Raw genomic sequence first — 22,139 nt, 5'->3', positions numbered from 1 at the left:
AAATGAAGATGATACAAGGATGATAGACAAGGATAGCAACACCAATGTTAACCTAATACTGCCATTATAACGTGGACCTCACTGTAGGTGGATGATACAAGGATGAAACGAAGATGATACAAGGATGATAGACAAGGATAGCAACACCAATGTTAACCTAATACTGCCATTATAACGTGGACCTCACTATAGGTGGATGATACAAGGATAAAACGAAGATGATACAAGGATGATAGACAAGGATAGCAACATCAATGTTAACCTAATACTGCCATTATAACGTGGACCTCACTATAGGTGGATGATACAAGGATAAAACGAAGATGATACAAGGATGATAGACAAGGATAGCAACACCAATGTTAACCTAATACTGCCATTATAACGTGGACCTCACTATAGGTGGATAATACTAGGATGATACGAAGATGATACAAGGATGATAGACAAGGATAGCAACACCAATGTTAACCTAATACTGCCATTATAACGTGGACCTCACTATAGGTGGATGATACAAGGATGAAATGAAGATGATACAAGGATGATAGACAAGGATAGCAACACCAATGTTGACCTAATACTGCCATTATAGCGTGGACCTCACTATAGGTGGATGAGACAAGGATGAAATGAAGATGTAAAAGGATGATAGACAAGGATAGCAACACCAATGTTAACCTAATACTGCCATTATAACGTGGACCTCACTATAGGTGGATGATACAAGGATAAAACGAAGATGATACAAGGATGATAGACAAGGATAGCAACACCAATGTTGACCTAATACTGCCATTATAGCGTGGACCTCACTATAGGTGGATGAGACAAGGATGAAATGAAGATGATAAAAGGATGATAGACAAGGATAGCAACACCAATGTTGACCTAATACTGCCATTATAACGTGGACCTCACTATAGGTGGATGATACAAGGATGAAATGAAGATGATACAAGGGTGATAGACAAGGATAGCAACACCAATGTTAACAAAATACTGCCATAATAACGCTACATTTTTTCACAACATTTTATTCTCAGTCCCTAAATACGATAACAACTGACGAAACATATTCTGGTATCCAGTCTAAAAAAAACCGTTCCACGACAGAAATACTTCACCAGCAATTCTGCCAATGTCCATTATCCCTATCACAATATATACTGATTCGATTATCGCCGAAATATACGCCAGCTAATTGAATTAGAGGCTTCACACCAGCGGACACATTTTCCAAAATGCAAATGAACCGTTTCCATTCGCAACGAAACGGAAGTCACAATTCAATGAGCAGAGAGCGGATGGTTGGAGAATGGTGGAGGAGGAGGAGGAGGAAGAGGAAGATGAAGAGGAGGAGGAGAAGGAGAAGAAGGTGGATGACGAGGAACAGGGAGGGGAAGAGAAAGAGGAAAAATTGTAAAAAAAGAACAGATTATATAGGGAACCAGTGATTATGTACCATCAGTTTCCAAAGCATATACATGTAGCCTATACAATACAATATAGAGATGGTTGGAGAATGGAGAATTAACAGGAAGGAGAAGAAAAATAGGAAAATTTGTGAAAAAAGAACCGATTATTTTGGGGACCAGTAATTATGTACCATCCTTCTCCAATGCTTATATATGTACAATAGAACCTATATATACACAAAACAATGTGTGGTAACGGTTAGAAAAACACTCTTTTCAAATCTGTTCTACTTTCTTTTTTTGTTTTCCACTCTCCCAATTTTTCATCCTTTTTCATGCATCATTCCGGATGAAAACCTTATTAGGCAGTTTAGCAACAGTTGAGGAAACACTTTTCAAATTTTTGCTCTATTTTCATCAATATCCTCCTCTTTCCTCCTTTATCTCTACTGTATTCCATTTTGTTTTGTGCTCGTCTTTTCCACATTTTAATAGCAATATCCTCTTGTTTCTTTCCCGCTTTATTTCTACTGTATTCTATTCCCTTTTGTACTACTTTTTTCACATTTAAATAGCGGATGAATTTCCCTTATTCGGAAATAATATACAGCGACCAGCTATTTCAACACACATCGCTTAATAAATTCTCATTAACGAATAACATTTCCAACACTGAGATTCACTTCAAATTGTCAGCTTCTCTCATAGATAACACATCAACACTCCCCATTACAACCAATACTGACAGATTCCTCACTACACAATTATCCAACCGTCAAAAACAACACATTTCCCGCCATTTTCTTTTCGCGCCAATATTTCCCCCCTGGTTTTTTTGGCGGCACAAAAAAAACGCGCGAAAACATCATCAGTCGTTTTTTATGGTGGCGTTTTGACAAAGTGAATGGGACGGGCTCAATTTATGACGGGTTTCTGCTTTTATGGACGTTCATAACACCATGATACAGAGCTCAGGCCGTTAGCGGTCTGTATATTGAGCTATTATTAATTTATATGTGCTGAAACTTGAGGGTGGTATATTTCACTCATATTATTGGAAGATGCGGAGGGTGTATAATAATAAAGTTATTGATCACTGTTAAAGTTGAGGAGTGGGGGAAGTTTATGACTTGATAATGTCATCATAAATTACAATTATTCGTACCTATCCATTCAACATTGCTTTTGAACTTGATGCAAATATCAAAGTATAGCTTCAAAAATTATATTAAAAACATAAATTTCTGTAAGATATTTAGCAAGTACTTGTTGTTCTTAAGCTGGGTTTTCGTTTGTGCGTAAATGCCGTCGTCGACCACGACAGGTTGAGAATTTTAGTTTGGGAAGATTTCAATTTCTCTACATAACCTAAAAAATTATGTTCAATTATGTTTTAATGAGGGAGGTTGAGTTTATACTTTTAAATGGCAATATGTTGATACTATTAAAAATGTTCTGATTCTTGAATAATAAACAAAAATAATGAAGCGTTATTTGATCAGCTGTTTTAGCACACTTGAAATTTGGATAATATAAAAGTCGACAATGCTTGTCGCCGTCGACTGCGGAAGTGTAAGCACAAACGAAAATGCACATTATTAAAAATGTTCTGATTCTTGAATAATAAACAAAAATAATGAAACGTTATTTGATCAGCTGTTTTAGCACACTTGAAATTTGGACAATATGTAAGTCAACAATGCTTGTCGCCGTCGACTGGGGAAGTTTACGCACAACCGATAATGCACCTCTAGGAAGTTATTTGAAATACAACTGACTCTATGCTTCTTCTCTCATCCCATCATTATCTATGATTCCTCATCATTATCTTCCGCAGAAAAAGGTAATGCAGTTGAGATAAAGGAAGAATTAAGGTAGATGTAGCTGTCCGCAGAAGAAGATAAATAATATAATTGAGTATAAATGTAATTTTATACAATAAATGAATGAGTCCTAATACCAATCGCCACCACCAATGGTTCAAAAACCTGGCCTCATTCTTCATCACGGTGATGGTCTATCTATTCAATTTTATCTATTCATCAGTAGGTTTTCAGTTCCTTATGATATCAGTTCTCAATTACCTATTTTGACCTTTTCTTGAGATACTGGAACAAGTGGGAAGTTCACAACCAGCAGCATCTCTCATTCATTCATCCTCACAAACGGAAGCGTTTTTGTCATTCATCCCCTCATCATTATCCCCTGGGCTTAAAATACTCGTGAAGAGTTTCCCTTTGAAAATAAAAATAATAAATAAGTTGAGCCGTTCAGTTTATCGAATTTCACGGCATCTAGTTTACATTGCATGTACTGAAACGCCTAAGGCTATCCACTAACGGTAGGACATGCATATTTATATTGAATGAAAAAAGACTAAGAAATTGTCAAAAAACCACTGATTTATATGATAAACATTGTTTATCAGAGATTGACAATGGTGTAATAACCGAAACCGGTCTTTCTAATTATCAATAAATCAGTGGTTTTTTGACAATTTCTTAGTCTTTTTCATTCAATATGAATAATTACCACAATATCAACTTCTCAACTACACAAAAAAAGAATAACATGCATATTTATCACTGTGCAAACAGCACTAAGAAAAAGAAATTGTAATAAATAAAATAAATACAATTAATTGATCGCAGTCACCCTACCTTAGCATCAATATTGATTCCATCCATCTGCGCATACATGACAGCATCTGAGAGCGAGCTAGGCAGCTGCCTCAAAGCCTGCTGGTTGTCGGCTTGTATCGCCTTGGCGAGCCTCTCAGTTTCGGCGAGGAAATTGTTCCAGGGCAAGTCGAGCTCTTGGGCGCGTTGCTGGGTCAAACAGCCTCGTACCACGTTCAGACAGTAGCCGTTGCAAGGCTTGATGGACGTGTCCACGCCTTGACATCTGAAGGGAGAAAAGGGAAATTCAAATATTAATAAATGGGAAACAAGAAATTAATAGTTATTTGTATATCTAGAGTGAAAAGTACGACTTTTTCTCCCTGTGGGAAAAAGTTTGAAGCCCGAGGCGAAGCCGAGGGCAACAATTTTCCTGAGGGAGAAAACGTATTTTTCGCTCGTGATGTACTCAACATTTTTCCTCCATCTACATTTTTTTATAGAAACTGCAAATAATATCATTTTAATAACTTACGTATTGGTGACAATGTTTCCTAACAACATAACCTAAAATCTGAAACCCAAAAACCGGTCGTATGATTGGCACTGCCGATTGCACTATCTATCGGCAAGAGTTGTAACAATTATATCAGCTGGGCGTCAACCAAAAATGGCTGACTCCAGATCACGCGGTTCAGATTTGAATTGCAGATGAAAAATATTTTGTTGGCTGGTATTTTGAATAGAATATAATATTTTTAAAATTGTATAAATTTTTATCGTCTGCTAATATTAAGAATATAATATCATACAAACATATATTTCATGAGTTGATCAAATTTCTGGTTGTGGTATTGAATTCAGTTGACTCAATGACAGATACCTCTATTATGCTTTCTCATCTGAGCTTAGACCTTCTACCCTATTACAATGTAAGTTTCAAAATAGAGATGCTTCCCATGTTATTTAAATGGGGTCACTTCTCCTCCCTAGGGAGTTTTTCTGTTTTTTACTACCGAGAGCGAAAAAGTGACACTTTAGTATTATGTTTCAGGGAGTAAAGTAAGTACTTTAGACAGTAGGTGGAGGAAAAATATCGTGTAGTTGAGAAGTTGATATTGATACTGTAGTCTGTTTCTTTGTCCTTAAGTTGATTGTAAATGATGAATAAATAAATAAATATTGTGGTAATTATTCATATTAAATAAAAATACTAATAAATTGTCAAGAACTACAGATTTATTGATACTTAGAACGACCGGTTTCGGTTGTTTAAATCTGAGTTTAAATAATAAATCTGTGGTTCTTGACAATTTCTTAGTATTTTCATTTAAAATTAAAATATTGGTAAATGGGAAATTGTAATCCAGGAAGTATGCATGAACTAAACATGTCATTACAGTTGCAAATCATCAAATTAGGTAAACTTCTCTAGACCTCAGTTATTCTTATAAATGAAAGTAACTGCTGTAGGGTTTAATGGTCATGTCAAGCCCTTCATCTTCAGGGAAAAATGAAATCAGAGAAATTAGGGCCAAGCCACATGTAACGTTTTTGCACTGACTGCGGACGAGTCGGCAGGGCATGAAGCTCTCCTATTGGCTGTTTGGTTTGGCGTTCGTGAATCAGCTGATAATCAGCCAATCGGAGAGCTTTCTGCCCTGCCGACTCGTAAACGCCTCGTGGATACTCCACGTATAGCATGTGAGCCGTGACATTTGAGAATGTTTTCTGACACTTTACTACAAAAGAAACATTGTTAAATCAGAATCGATACACAGAGCACGCTGTGAACCAGCCATTTTAGCTGTGATTTTCTGCTCTATGAATCTTCAATATAGTAAAGACTGTTGTATAAATTAGAATTGGAACCGTTTTGGGCTTATAAGCCTGTGGTACTTTTCTGTAAGTTGTGTGATTCTGAATGATTAAATGAATGAATGAATAAAATAGTGTAGCTCTTTCGCTACATATTCAAATTTACGCTCCAATAATCAACAGGATTGTGTGTTCAAATCTATATATATAAAAGCGAAATGGCACTCACTCACTCACTCACTCACTCACTCGCATAACTAGAAATCTACCGGACCAAAAACGTTCAAATTTGGTAGGTATGTTCAGTTGGCCCTTTAGAGGCGCACTAAGAAATCTTTTGGCAATATTTCAACTCTAAGGGTTGTTTTTAAGGGTTTAAAGTTCGTCCTTTAGCATGTATATTCTTCTTCTCCCAATCTCTTAATTATAATTGAAATTTCCATATCATATGTTACTATAGAACTATAATCTAGATAGAGTACCTCTTCGAAACAGTTAACTGGCAACTAAATTAATAATTTTGTCAGGTTGGAATTAAGTTGAGTTGTCTTTGTTAGGTTGGCACCAAGTTGAAGATTTAAATTAATGCATTTATCGCGGAAAAATTGATTGGGCACTGCTACTTCAATCCTGGGAATATTATATTACTAGTAGTCAGGCTCGATTCGCTCGCCATATCCGTTTAGTCTGGACCCCCACTGGATTGTCCTAACATTGATAAAAATGCCCAAATGAAAAATGCAGGCTCGCTTCGCTCGCCTGCTGATCTCATTCTTGGACGATCCAGTCGGGGGTCCAGGGGGCGGAGCCCCCTGGCTAGACGGATATGGCGAACGAAGCCATTGATAATATCAATATGATTATATTAGTATTACTTTTTGGGGGAAATAAACATTTATTTATTTATATTTTGTGTAGATCAGAGAACAGAACTCTGTGGATTTCTTACAAACGTATTCGAGTATAATTTGAGTCTACGGCTCAACTCACACTTACGCGACTCAGGTCGAGAAGAGACTGGACTCTAGTGGAGAGCATGTGTTTCCAAATGGTGACACTCAGACCAGTCGACTCTAGTCTCCGCGACTGTCACCATTCACTGTCACCATGTGTATTTAACATGCTCTCGTCTAGAGTCGAGTCTCTTCTCGACCTGAGTCGCCTAGGTTTGAGTTGAGCTTAAGTGTACTAATAATTCTTACCTTCACTATGATAAAATACATGTTAAAAAGGCACTTTGATTTTCAATTTTCAAGTAATAATTGTGATTCTATTAATTGATTGGTTAGTTGCACAAAAGTCTGTTGAATTTCAATTATAGAAAATACAAATGGAAAAAGAAATATATTTATTAGCCGATGAATACTTGAAATAGTACAGTGGGCCATGTCACACATATGGATTATAACACGGAATACAGTACATTCACATAATATAATCATATATACGATTAAATGCTACACAAGAACATATCAGAGAAGGCATTTTTGATAAGAAGAATATTCTGATTGATTTGCGTGGCAAAACCACGACTGATCATGATTAAAATCTAACAGGCTTTTGGGCAACCACCGAGAAACATTTTCTTAAATAGAATTCGATTAATTTTCGGCACAAACCTCGGACAGTAAGTCAACCTCAACAAGGCCCCGAAGCAGTTATCTAGACCGCGAGTTGTCTTCTCTCCCATGAGGCGGTCAGTCGTGTTCATCACCTGACCGCCAGCGAGCAGCGCCTGTGCGAACGTTCGCGAACGTTGCAGCGACGCGGCAAGCGTCTCTCCCAAGCGTCGCGGCGCCGCGCCAAACGGCTGCACGCTTGCCGTCGCGTCTAGAACGCAACGCCTGTAATCTTCCGTGAAAGCGGACTGGTGAGAGTGTACAGCCTGTGAAATAATTTGAAAAATAATTAATTTGAAAAAATAAGGAACACAACAGTTTTTAAATTTAAAGCATAATTTATTGAAAAAAATACTCATAGAAAAGTGCCTTTATGATTACCAAAAAATCTTTGACATTGAAGGATGAAACGTTTTGTTAAAAATTCGACTGAGTCACTGTCAATATTGTAGAACCGTTCTATAATTGAATAAGAACACAAATAAGTTGTCAAATTCTACACTGTTTTATTTAGTACACGACCGACAACTTGAAAATGTGACCGGTGTGGTCACGAAACCATGGTCCTGTACAGATAAAACTGTAGAATTTGACAATATATGTGTGTTTTTATTTTAAAATTTCTGTTACCATTTATGTAAGTCTACCTTTGCTCAAAGGACGTAACACCAAAAAGCTACTTGTGTATCTTTTCGGATGCAACACATTGCTTTTGAGAAGATACGAAAGAGCATCTGTTGCTTATGGAAAGATACATAAAACCTCCTCGTGTATCTTTTCGGATGCATCACGGTTGTTTTTGAGAAGATACTGAAGAACATCTGTTGCTTATGGAAAGATACATGAAAGCTTCTTGTGAATCTTTACGGATGCAACAGCACGTTGCTTTTGAGAAGATACAGAAGAGCATCTGTTGCTTATGGAAAGATACATTAAAGCTTCTTGTGTATCTTTACGGATGCAACAGCACGTTGCTTTTGAGAAGATACAGAAGAGCATCTGTTGCTTATGGAAAGATACATTAAAGCTTCTTGTGTATCTTTACGGATGCAACAGCACGTTGCTTTTGAGAAGATCAGAAGAGCATCTGTTGCTTATGGAAAGATACATTAAAGCTTCTCGTGTATCTTTATGGATGCAACAGCACGTTGCTGTTGAGAAGATACAGAAGAGCATCTGTTGCTTATGGAAAGATACATTGAAGCTCCTCGTGTATCTTTTCGAATGCAACACGTTGCTTTTGAGAAGATACAGTAGAGCATCAGTTGCTTATTGAAAGATGCATTAAAGCTCCTCGTGTATCTTTTCGGATGCAACATGTTGCTTTTGAGAAGATACAGAAGAGCATCTGTTGCTTATGGAAACATACATTGAAGCTCCTCTTGTATTTTTTCGGATGCAACACGATTGTTTTTGAGAAGATACAGAAGAGCATCTGTTGCTTATGGAAAGATACATTAAAGCTCCTCGTGTATCTTTTCGGATGTAACACGTTACTTTTTAAAAGACACACAAGAACATCGGTTGCTTATGGAAAGATACATTAAAGCTCCTCGTGTATCTTTTCGGATGCAACAAGGTTGTTTTTGAGGAGATACAGAAGAGCATCTGTTGCTTATTGGAAGATACATTAAAGTTCCTTGTGTATCTTTTTGGATGCAACACGGTTGTTTTTGAGAAGATACAAAAGAGCATCTGTTGCTTATGGAAAGATACAAATTCAAAAACGTTGGATGTTTTTGTTTGGGTAGTATTGTAGTCTAGTGGCCCTCCTCCGATAGGCAAAGCTACAGGATCCGGACTGTAAGTGCTTATATTATCTACTAGGTATTGAATAAACCTAGGTAATAATATTACAGAAATTGTTCACTCTATTAATAGCTCTATTGGCAAAATCGGTACAACAAACAAGATTGCAAAAGTATCAGAAACAATATTTCGAAAGTACACTCAATCCAAACACAAAAACTCAGTAAAGTAAAGTAAGAAAGTAAACTCACCTGATGATAGACAAGCGGGAACAGATGGGCGAAGAAGCGTTCAACAGCTGCAATCAGCTGATCGGCATCGTCTGGCGGAATGGCTGAGGAAATCAGCTGATCGTTGCTCGCACGCGAAAAGTCGACCAGTGCGCGGAAGAGGCGCGCGATCGGCTCGCGTGCACGAGTCGCCATGCCGCGATACACGTCCGCGAACAGCGCGTGTGTGCGATTCTCAGAGTCGCGCGCCAAATGTGTCACGTGGTCTGAAACATGACAAAAATGTAAGTGAATTAGGTGGGAATGGTTTAAGATATTCATTGGGAAAATAGATCCATACAAAAGTGTAATATTATTGAAAAATAAATGACTAAAATTGCGTATAGTATTGTGGTTATAAAATTAAAAAATCTCTTTTTCATCTCACTGTTTTCATTTGATTTTCTTCTATCAGAATCTATCTAAAACGTATATTACTATCTAGCAAAATACGTTACATCGTTATAATCTAACATGGATATCACAACACAACATAGACGTACGTTTACAAACTAACGAAGACGTACGTTCACGTCTACAAACTAACAATGTCACACAATCTTATCCCAGCTCTTTGCCTATTAATTAGCGTCGTCTGAACCCTCAACCCAAGACGTGGCGGATCCATTAAGGCGATGAAATTTAGGATTTATCAGGCAAGTTTGCCCATTTGCACGGCAGTGTCACCTGCTACCTACAACCTGCCACTCCCCAAAACTTTGTCAATTTCACACAAAAGCACCCCACTTTTTGCAACTACTTTCTCGTCTTAAAAACGTTTATACACCTCGTAAAAAAACTGTTTCCAAGTTGTTTCAAGATATTTTTCCTAGAATCGTGAATAGTCTGTGTAAACCTCAGTTTGCCAACATTGCACTCATGAAGTATGCTCTTAAGAAGAGCAATTATGAAGATCATCTGCTCTTATGATCATATCTACTCTAGAATACGCTGGTACTCTACTCTGGTACGCCATAGTGGAGTAGGTCGATTTCCACACTGAAAACACTGAACATTAAGAAGACATATTGTAAGATATATCTGGAACTAACCATTCTATTTAATTGTAAACTGTCTAATTGACCGAACGAAGTGAGGTCTAAGATTCAAGTCGACGGTTTGGCATTTCTCTTAATGTTTAAATGTTCATATGTTGCGCATTTACGGCGAAACGCGGTAATAGATTTTCATGAAATTTGACAGGTATGTTCCTTTTTTAATTGCGCGTCGACGTATATACAAGGTTTTTGGAAATTTTGCATTTCAAGGATAATATAAAAGGAAAAAAGAGCCTCCTTCATACGCCAATATTAGTGTAAAAATCAGACTATAGAATTATTCATCATAAATCAGCTTACAAGTCATTACACAGATGTGAGTAGAAGCCAGTCTTTTGCTGTATTTCCATAAGGTTTATAGTTTCAATCAGGTACTTGTGGATGAGAATACTGCGTGAGGTCTACTGTTCACAGAACTACTAGTATTTTCTATAATTGACATTTTGTGTAGTTGAGAAGTTGATATTGTGGTAATTATTCATATTGAATGAAAAAGACTAAGAAATTGTCAAAAACCACAGATTTATTTATACTTAGAAATAACGGTTTCGGTTATTACACAATTCAATTCAATTCAGTTAATTTCCAAAAAACAATACACGAATAAGAAATACAATATACAACATATTTTGGAATCCCCCTACTAGACTATCCATCTGTGGTTTTTGACAATTTCTTAGTCTTTTTCATTCAATTCTATAATTGATGTAGTAATTTAAATTTTTTGGGAAAATAAACATTTATTTATTTATGAAGAAGCAGAGAATATAGAATATAACATTAGAATGTAGATTATAGAATGTACTCGTTCATTCTATACTCTCTGGTACAGGGCTGCCACATTTCACAGCCCATTGAGAATGAATATTTTGTCAATTAACTATATTTCTACATTGTTGATTGAAGATCAATGTGGCAACATTGCGGAGCTAGAAAACGATAATGCTATCTGCTTTGTCGAATGATAGACAAGGATAGCAACAACAATGTTAATCTAATATTGTCATCATAGCGTGAACCTACCAATAAGTGTTATATTTCTACATTGTTGAAGATCAATCTGGCAACGTTGCGGAGGTATAAAAGGATAGAGTTATCTGCTTTGTCGAATGATAGACAAGGATAGCAATACCCATGTTATAAACAAATACTACCATTATAACGTGGACCCAATAGAAGTGTTAATAGCTGCCTTGCCTACTTGAAAGAAATCTTGAGACATTCTTTGTTCCTAATGAATTGAAGTTGATAGCAGCATCTAGAAAATTGCAACTTGATCGCAAGAAAGTAAGAGTGGAATCAGTTGAGTTTAGGAGAAGAAAGAGATGAAGAATACTATTTGAACAGTGAGCAAGAAAAGGACAAACTGATATTATAACACAGTGGATCGTCGATGATAGAATTAGAAGAGGCAGAAGAATGGTAAAGTAGCCTGAGGTGATATGAAACCATAAAGAGAGTGAACACATGAGAAGGAGGAGGAAGAAGAAGCAGAAGAAGAAGAAGAAGAAGAAGAAGAAGAAGAAGAAGAAGAAGAAGAAGAAGAAGAAGAAGAAGGAGGAGGAGGAGACGATGAAGAAGAGACCGATGACCCTTTAACATGCTAAAGGAGGCGCCCACTCCTATATGTGCTGCCAGTAGTGGGGGTAAATTTATGACTGAACGTGTAGGTTTGAAACGAGACACGTTTATAGGGAGAGCATGAATTTGAGCACTTAATTTGATAAGTTTTTAACAGTGGTCTTTTGGAAGATTTGCTGAAAATCAGTGTGTTCAACTTACATTGACTTTGAATGACATAATTTGATCACAGGCTCGCCAAGATTTTGTTTTATAATACCGGTTTTTTGCCATAGTGAGACGTTTAGAATACAATTCAGAGTCTACTTGACACTACTTGTTTTGCTGAAGGTGATGGCCACATGAGCTCAGACTTGTGCGTGGATGATAATAATAGGATGATAATATAAAATGAGTGGACCTACAGCTTTAGATGGATTCCGAACCACCGGGAAGCGATTTTTCAACTCAGTTTCAACACTTAAACATAAAGTAGCCGAGTGTCTACTGTAAATGAAGCCGATTGGTAAGCCCAGTCGATTGACCTTTCAAGGTTGAGCTCTGCTATTGGTCGACACTAGACACGCCCACAGTGGACGGAGCGAACCAATCACACACCTCAATATATCGACATTAATCGCTCCGTAAATTCTACACTGTTCCATGTTCATTACTCATGATTCATGATTGAACAAATTTGAAAATTTGAAAATTTTTGGGGATTGTTTTACTCACAATATTATAATAAATTTTTCATAGACAAAAACCCCATTTCATAGAGTAGAAGTGTGAAGGAGACAAAACATTCTAGATATGAGAAGTTGTAGAAAGCGTATATTTTGCTAAGAGTATATTACAAGTTGTACCCTATTCCAGAGAAAACTTATAGATTGTTTCATTTTCTCTGTCTATTCTTACTAGACAACAAAAACATAGTCATGAGAAAGAGATTTGTTAACAAATACTGCTATAACAAGTAGAGCAAACTGGTGAGAATAAAAGGAAGGAAGAAGGAGGAAGAAGAAAAGTAGGAAAAGAAGGAGGAAAAGAGAGGAGGAGAAGGAGGAGGAGAAGAAGAAGACGGTGAAGAAGTAGTAGTAGAAGAAGAAGATGATGGTGAAGAAGAAGAAGAAGAGAGGGAGAGGAAGAAGAAGAAGAAGAAGAAGAAGAAGAAGAAGAAGAAGAAGATGATGAAGAAGAGAAGAAGAAGAAGAAGAAGAAGAAGAAGAAGAAGAAGAAGAAGAAGAAGTAACAACCCGGGCGGTCGATTTAAAAGGACCACCAGTGTCGGAGGATCCTGTAAAGGACTCTAGCAGAAGAAGAAGAAGAAGGGTGGGAGGAGGACGAAGAGAAGAGGAAGGAGGAAGAAGGAAAAAGAGATAAAAAAGAAAATTGGTAGGACTGCTCTTTCTACCACAGCTAAAGAGTGTGAGCTATTGAAGATTATAATCATTATTACGTTGATGATTGGGATGATGATGATGATAAAGAAGGTAAAAGAGGTGGATGAGATGGATGAGGAGGAGGAGGAGGAGGAGAAGGGGGAGGATGAGCCAGGTCTGCTCTCTCAATGAAGATGTCTATTGCTTTAACTAAAATGTTGACCGGCCGTTTCAAAAGCACCTCTGGTTTTGGAAGATTATCTCTCTCTTCTTATTTCATTTCTCACCGACTTTACGGTTCTATCTCGTTCGTTTATCGTCTGGTTAGTCCTCTATCATATCGTCTTTCTTCTATTAATCTTGTGTCTCGTCTAATCATTGTCGAAATTTTGTTGAATCTTTCAAGAGATTTTTGTGAATTTTTCATTATTAAATAGCTGGTAATCCGCTCCACAAGGGTTTAATAAAGAGCAAACTAAAATTTTGAAGAATTTAAAATAGGCCTATAACCATCCTCGGTTAATTAGGAATCTGTATGCAAAATAATCAGTCCAGTAGTTGAGACGTGATGATGCGTCATTCATGAATTTCCTATCCCGTACGTGTATAGGCCATTTCTTTCCTTATAGACAAGGTAACCCGTGCTCCGCAAGGATCTAATTTATTGAGAACTTGGGAAACTGAAAACTTGACGTACTAAAATCTTGAAGAATTTAAAATAGGCCTATAACCATCCTCGGTAAATTAAGAATCTATATGCAAAATTTCAAGTTAATCAGTTGAGTAGTTGAGACGTGATGATGCGTCATTCGTGAATTTCCTATCCCCTACGTGTATAAGCCAATAATTCTTTCCTTTACTATATTACTAATTATAATTATTATTTAACGAAAATCCTAAATAAATGCTGTAAATCACCCCGAAGACTTCTGCTACCTGCAGACATTGACAACAGGGTTAACAGCTAGATGGAAATTCGATGAGAACTACTATCCAAAAATTAGTTGCCAGCCCGGGAATCGAACCCGGTACCTCCCAATTGCTATTAAATGCATAAATTTGAATAAATGCATTCTCTATTTAATTCCATCTGTATATTACTAATTGACTGTTTACAAATAGGATTATCTAACTCATTCCATTTCTAATTAGTTTCTTCTTCCGTTTATATTCTATCATAGAGAAAAGATAGCTAGAAAAAGATATCACATGGTATAGGGCGTTCATGTTCAACAAATTTCAATGTTAACTGAAGCCGATAGTCAAGCGAACTAATCTTATATCCAAGGATCGTGTCTAAGTATTGGGTTAGAGGGATTATTATGATCCTCAACCTGGAGGTATGTCTTATAAGATTCACATATTATGTTTTCCTGTTCATATCCTGCTTTACAATTGGTCTTGTTACACAGCTGTAAAGGGTGTACACTGTAATACCGGAAAAGGTATAAAATAGAAAAAAGATGAAAAGCAGGAAGTGAAAAATATCATAGAAAAAAAATAGCATAAGAAGATATCCCATGGTACAGGGCTTCTATCTTCCAAATTTCACAGTTGACTAAAGCAGATAGTCCTATCAATTAGTCTTTGTGACGCTGGTAGTCTATTACACTGTGCCGTTCTTACACTCTTACCCACCCAAACAGTAATAATAGACAGTAGTCGACAGTAATGTTCTTGAAATTTGGAACATAAACAAATCATTAAGGCAACAATAAACGACCTAATAAATAAGGCAACATAAACGACCTATACCATGAGATAACAGATCTTCTTATGCAAACTTTTCTCTATTATTATGTGATACTATAATCTTACTAATGATTTTTTTATATTTACGTAATTAAAGTTTATTTCTTTAAGTATACACAATATACAATTGGAAATGTCAACCATAAATTAAATTACGATCTAAACATGGAGAATGGAGAGAACTCCGGAGAGAGAAAAGGCGAAGAAGAAGAAGAAGAAGAAGAAGAAGAAGAAGAAGAAGAAGAAGAAGAAGAAAGTTGAAGAAGAGGCGGCCAGAAAAAGGATACTATAGGAAGGATACATCTCGATCAGCATCATAATCGTAGTATCTTACTATTGATCAAGAAATTTGAATTTTCGAATTAGAAAAATATTGAAATTGTCAGAAAGAATCAGTAGCATAACAAGGGAAATAAGATGATACAAACTTGAAACATTTCCTTCAACACTTCACTCCATCATTTATTTACTTTTTAGATTATCCCTGCATCAAGGAAAGGACATCTAAAACTTTCCGGAAGCGGCAATATACTTGGATCCCACGAAAGAATGCAGGAAATAAAACAGGGATCGAAAGGAAGGAAGGAAGGGTGATAAGGGATCGAATTACTGGTGAAAAGGAAGAAGGGTTTGATCCACTTCAACAGCTGATTGAAGATCTAGATAAGGGTAGTATCAACCTCTCACAAGTTACAGTAGTGTACTTTTTCCACACCACTTCTTTTTCTGGCCGCCTCTTCTACTTCTTCATTTTTGTTCTTCTTCTATTTCTTCTTCTTCTCCATCTTCTAAGCTTCTCAATTTTCTTCCACTTATTACCTACTCCCTTTCACTCTTACTTTTTCATCCTCTTTACTTCTCAATATTCTTCCTCATCTTCATTTTCATCTTCTTCTTTTCTCTCTCTCTTGAGTTATCGGTCTCTTCATTCTTCATAAAATGATTACGGGGAATACATCCTTTGATATGCTATTCCAAAATATCTCAAATTTTCCAATAACGTATTTTATAATAAGGGCTACTTGAATTAAAAAGGAGAGAATTGGCTTATACGCGTACGGAATAAGAAATTCACGTATGACGCATCATCACGTCTCAACTACTAGACTGATCAACTTGAAATTTTTACTTTCCTTGCCCTATTACCATAGGTAAGGAAAGTATTGCTTTCCGAAAAAAATTAAGGTACCCCAATTTCCATATTTCTATACGTTTCAAGGTCCCCTGAGTCCAAAAAAGTTGTTTTTTGGTATTGGTTTGTATGTGTGTGTGTGTGTGTATGAGTGTATGTGCGTCTGTGTACACGATATCTCATCTCCCAATTAACGGAATGACTTGAAATTTGGAACTTAAGGTCCTTTCACTATAAGGATCCGACACGAGCAATTTCGATCAAATGCAATTCAAGATTGCGGCTAAAATGGCGAAAATGTTGTCAAAAACAGGGTTTTTCGTGATTTTATCGGAAACGGCTCCAACGATTTTGATCAAATTCATACCTAAAATAGTCATCGAAAAGCTCTATCAACTGCCACAAGTCCCATATCTGTAAAAATTTCAGGAGCTCCGCCCCATCAATGCAGATAGATTCCCAATTATCAGGCTTCAGATACAATTGAAACAAAGAAAATCAAGTGGAGTAGATTGAGCATGAAAATCTCTACAATTAATGTTCTGTAACATTTTCACCTAAAATTGAAAATAAGCTTTAAATTCGAGAAAATGTGATTATTCAATTGCAAATTATTGTTGATTCTATTAAATCATTCACTATGAAGAGATAGCAGACCTCATGTGTGTCTCCAGCGTTATTGCCCTGTCACCAGCTGGCTCAAATATTTGAATAGTAGACTTGAGATGCGCGGGAACACTAGCGTCAGTGATCAATTTTCATAACGGCAAGGAAAGTTGTGTGAGTGCGCCACACCAGATTTTTATTTTTTGCATATTGGTTCTTAATTTACCAAGCATGGTTATAGACCTATTTTTAATTCTTCAAGATTTCAGTACGTCAAGTTTTAAGTTTGTCATGTTTTAAATTAGACCCTTGTGGAGCACAGGGTAACTGCTAGTTAGTTCCAAAATTTTGATAAGAGGTTATATTGTCCCAAGTTGATTACCAAATCTTCAAATCAATCAATCAATCATCATTTGAATATCAAAGGCTCAAATCTCGTAAAATTGACAGATAATCAGTTTTTTCCACAGCGAGATTTATGTTTTTTAGCAAAAATGGAATGAAATTTGAGAAAATGCAGATTCGATTTGCAAAAACCGAGCCAGACCTTGCTAAAACAACTCTATTAAAAGAGACAAGAATTACCAGGCACATGAACCCGGCTAGTGGCTATAAAAGGTGCACATGTCAATATTATATGTATATATGTTGTATATATATATACATATGTATATATACATATGACCTGCATCAATACGAAATATACGTGTATATATTGTAAATATGTTCAGAGGTGTTCCCACGGTCTCTGTGCTATATATTATGTCTTTTTCTTCTTTTATTTGTAGTCTCTTCTTCTTTGTTTTGTCTTTCTTCGAGCCAAACTGTACTAGACGGGCGGTAGACAGACAGCGACCTTGCATAGTTTGTGTCGGGTGAGAGAGAGAGAGAGAGTCTGAGAGTGTGAGAGTCAGAGAGAGGGAGTGAGTGAAGGTGAGAAGAAGAATGAGAGTTCAAGTGATGAGGTGAGAAGAAGAAGAAGAAGAAGAAGAAGAAGAAGAAGAAGAAAACAGGAGGAGAGAAAAATATGAGGAGGGAGTGAGTGGGAAAGAAAGAGAGAGAGAGTGAAATAGAGTGTGAGAGAGAGAGAGTGAAAAAGAGTGTGAAAGAGTTGGAGAGAGAGAATGTGTGAGTCAGGTAAGTAGGAAAGGTTGAGGTGCTCAGACAAATTAGAGGAAGAAGTAGAGTGAGGTGAGGAAATAGATAAAAAAATATTTTTGTCAAAGTCATTCAATTTTACCTGTTTTATACATCCATGAAATCAAGCCGGTAAACAGCTGTTCGTAGAGCAAATAAACATATGATTCTCATTACAGCATACTATACTGTAATAAAATCATATGTTTTCTTTACAGTCTAGTATATGTTTCTTAGTTCAGAAATAGGAACAGCAAAACTGTTGCAAAAACCCGCCGTTCAGTCAACTACAATCAAGACATTCCTGATTCGAAACTTGTGAACTAGGTTATGTTTATAGAATGCATGTAGTAATGTCAGCACAAGCAGGTAATGTTTTCTGTTTCTCAATTATTATTTTGTACATTATTATGACAAAAAAAGTGTAAGTGCAGGGACACACGATCCGGCGACATCGCCGTCCGGCGTTTTTGCCGGAAATCACCATTTTTAAAATCTTAACTTCCAAATTGTTTTGGAATCGAAAGTATTATTTATTGGAGGGGGACAATATATTTTCACATTCTCACTAGATTTTGAAATTTTATCAGAAGTATTTCACAAGACATGCAACTTTGAATATAGAAATTGGTCATTTTCTGTGTATTGGAATATGGGCTTAAGTACCGTACACTCAACAATAAATTTTCCATTTTTCGACCGAATTTGACTTATTAGGCATGATTTTGAACCGTCGTGACGAACCGAGAAGGATGAAGTGTAGTACGATGAAATCTGAGCATTGTGTCGAAAGTTATGTGTTTGAAATTTAGATCCTTGAGGTGTCCTTAAGCGCGCCTCGCCACTAGGAAATACTGAAATGAAGTGTATCTTACTGGTAATTCTAATAGAACATAATCTCAAGAACTTATGTCGTTGTGCAAAATATCAATGTGAGGACAATGTAGTTGGTGATGATGCTTGAAGCTGAAAATTAGGTCTTTTTCATAATACAAGGAGAATTGTTGTCAGGTGTACCTAGAATATGAGATAGATCGCTATACCTGAACATCGATGTATCGATACCCATCCCTACTTACAACCCTACCCTTGTAACCTACCCTTGTAACCCTACCCTACCCATTTGTAACGTTACAAATGTTAATAAATAAAGAAGTGGCATGGGTGGGGACAGCGCCGTCCGGCGTTTTCGCCGGATCGTGTGTCCCTGCACATATAGTACAATGCCCTGCTACTGCTTTCCGGCGGCAAAACCGGACGGCGAAGTAGAGAATACCCGGCGATATCGCCGGATCTATTTCTCGCCGGACCGGGGTTTTCGCCGTCGCCGGCGTCGCCGGAGTCGTGTGTTCTGCCCCATGCCTTCCTGTGTACTTCTTGCAACCGGACGGCGAAGCTTCGTCCGGCGAAAACGCCGGACGGCGATTTCGCCGGATCGTGTGTCCCTACTTGGACATGAATGTCTTTTGGAGTGCTCGAATAAAATTCTAGTCTCGGCTGGCGCCTCGACTAGGAACATCATTTTCGCCTGCAAAAGGCCCCTTCCCGTCCTTGTGACTTAAGATACTATTTCAATATAGGAAACAGGAAAATGGTAAGAATTCAGTCTATTCGTTCAGAAACATTGGAGCCTGTTTCATAAACTGGGTTTTTTTTTAGGATACATTTTCCTCACACTATACAAAATTTTAAAGTCTCAAGTTTGAAAACTTATTTAAAAGATCTCTCTATAGAGAAATTCATTTCAAACTGTAGACATTCCTCATAAATATGACATCAATACCTCAAATTCATCAAATGCCGACAAAAAGTAATGAATTTCTCTTCAGCTATAACTATTTAATGATAGTGAAAAACGCGGAATGTTTGAATTTCTTGCACAGATGGTCAATCATGACGTCATGTAAGGTTGGCAGTTGGCAGTTTGCAGAATGGTATGATTTACAACTCTATTCACATGCGGGTAGTAGTATATAGTGTGGTCCACATTATAATGGCAGTGAAGAAAGATAGGAGAAAAACGTTGCCGATACTCTGTCTTGTCAATCCCTTGTATATACGGTAGCTGATACAGGTTTATTGATGTAATATCAACTGTTCATTCTCGTTCAAAATAATCAATTATATTTTATTAAGCAAGGAATTATATTTTTCAATAATTTCAAAATTAAGGTGAAATATTTTTTTGATTGATTATTAATTCTACATTGTTGAAAGACGATCTGGCAACAGACCAAAGCGAGAGAGAGATATCTGCTTTGTTGAATGATAGACAAAGATAGCAATACCATGGCCAATGAAACACTGTCATTATAACGTGGACCTCACTATAGTTAATAACATACATACAGCCTATGATACTAGTAGTTCTGTGAACAGTAGACCTCACGCAGTATTCTCATCCACAAGTACCTGATTGAAACTATAGACCTTATGGAAATACAGCAATAGACTGGCTTCTCCACACATCTGTGTAATCACTTGTCAGCTGATTTATGATGAATAATTCTATAGTCTGATTCTTACTCTAATATTGGCGTATGAAGGAGGCTCCTTTTTTACTTTCCTTGCCCTATTACCATAGGTAAGGAAAGTATTGCTTTCCGAAAAAAATTAAGGTACCCAAATTTCTAAATTTCTATACGTTTCAAGATCCCCTGAGTCCAAAAAAGTGGTTTTTGGGTATTGGTCTGTGTGTGTGTGTGTGTGTGTGTGTGTGTGTGTGTGTGTTGTGTGTGTGTGTGTGTGTGTGTGTGTGTGTGTGTGTGTGTGTGTGTGTGTGTGTGTGTGTGTGTGTGTGTGTGTGTGTGTGTGTGTGAATCATCCACTATGAAGAGATAGCAGACTTCGTGTGCCTCCAGCGTTATTGTCCTGTCACCAGCAGCTGGCAGATCTTTGAATAGTAGACTTGAGATGCGCGGGAACACTAGCGTCGGGTGATAAATTTTCATAACGGCAAAGAAAGTTGTGTGAGTGCGCCACACCAGATTTTTCTTTTATATTATAATTGAAATGCAAAATTTCCTAAAACCTCGTATATACGTCGACGCGAAATTTAAAAAGGAACATAGTAGTGGAGTTTTGAGAGAGCTGCCTAACCAATAGAAATCGAGGGGTGTGGCCTCCCCCCTCCACCCCCCCAGCCCCAGTCGGCCATTTTGGCCCCGCCCCCAGCCAATAGGAATCAAGGGGCGTGGCCACGCCCCCCTCCACCCCCCCTGCCCTAGTCAGCCATTCCCCCTCCACCCCCCCAGCCCCAGTCGGCCATTTTGGCCCCGCCCCCAGCCAATAGGAATCAAGGGGCGTGGCCACGCCCCCCTCCACCCCCCCTGCCCTAGTCAGCCATTTTGGTACTGCCCCCTCCACCCCCCCAGCCCCAGTCGGGCATTTTGGCCCCGCCCCCAGCCAATAGGAAGCAAGGGGCGTGTTCAAAATGGCGTCGTGCCCCCACCACCCCAACCAATAGGAAGAGGCCATTGTAGCAGGTGTCCATCTCCCCTACCAAGCATGGGTGTGTTCAAAATGGCGTCCCCCTTCCCCACCACCCCAACCAATAGGAAGCAGGTGTCCCCAACGGTTCCCCAGCGGCGGCGGCGGCCATCTTTGTTTTAGCAGGTGTTAACTGACATCTGCTGCCCCAGTTAACACCTGCTTAATTTGCATATTAAAAATATCCCCACATTTAAAATCTTTAAAATCACAGATATCTAAACTCTCAAACTACACTACTAGCGCTAAACTCTCAAACCACACTACTAGCGTTTGGTACAAATTAAACTATGTTCCTTGTTTTCCTCCACCACAGGAAGAATGAAAAAAATTACATTTCATATTTGTTCACCACGTATGAGATGTCATTTTCCCCACACTATGCTGTAAAAGGAATGGTGGCGCTTTTTTTAATGTGCTTTCCCCATATTGAGAAAACTCTAATTGAATGTTGCTATAATAGGATGTAGAATAGATCGGGCTAATCTACATACTACTACTATAGTTATTCATTACAAAGTGTTAATCAACA

General features: G+C 37.6%; 1 protein-coding gene across 1 annotated transcript in view; it reads right to left on the bottom strand.

Annotated features, from left to right (window-relative positions):
* LOC111054675 (glypican-5-like) overlaps nucleotides 1–22,139 on the bottom strand; it is a 203,932-nt gene that overhangs the window by 55,675 nt on the left and 126,118 nt on the right. The window contains exons 3-5 of the mRNA XM_039439616.1: nucleotides 9,474–9,718; nucleotides 7,474–7,739; nucleotides 4,079–4,322 (exon numbers count right to left, since the gene is read on the bottom strand). Of these exons, the coding sequence (XP_039295550.1) occupies nucleotides 4,079–4,322; nucleotides 7,474–7,739; nucleotides 9,474–9,718 (755 nt within the window). The remainder of the gene's footprint in view (nucleotides 1–4,078; nucleotides 4,323–7,473; nucleotides 7,740–9,473; nucleotides 9,719–22,139) is intronic.

This window comes from Nilaparvata lugens, chromosome 13, assembly GCF_014356525.2.
Source record: "Nilaparvata lugens isolate BPH chromosome 13, ASM1435652v1, whole genome shotgun sequence".
NCBI classification, from domain to species: domain Eukaryota; kingdom Metazoa; phylum Arthropoda; class Insecta; order Hemiptera; family Delphacidae; genus Nilaparvata; species Nilaparvata lugens.
Note: the sequence above shows the minus strand (reverse complement) of the source record. Positions and strands in the feature narration are given on the sequence as shown.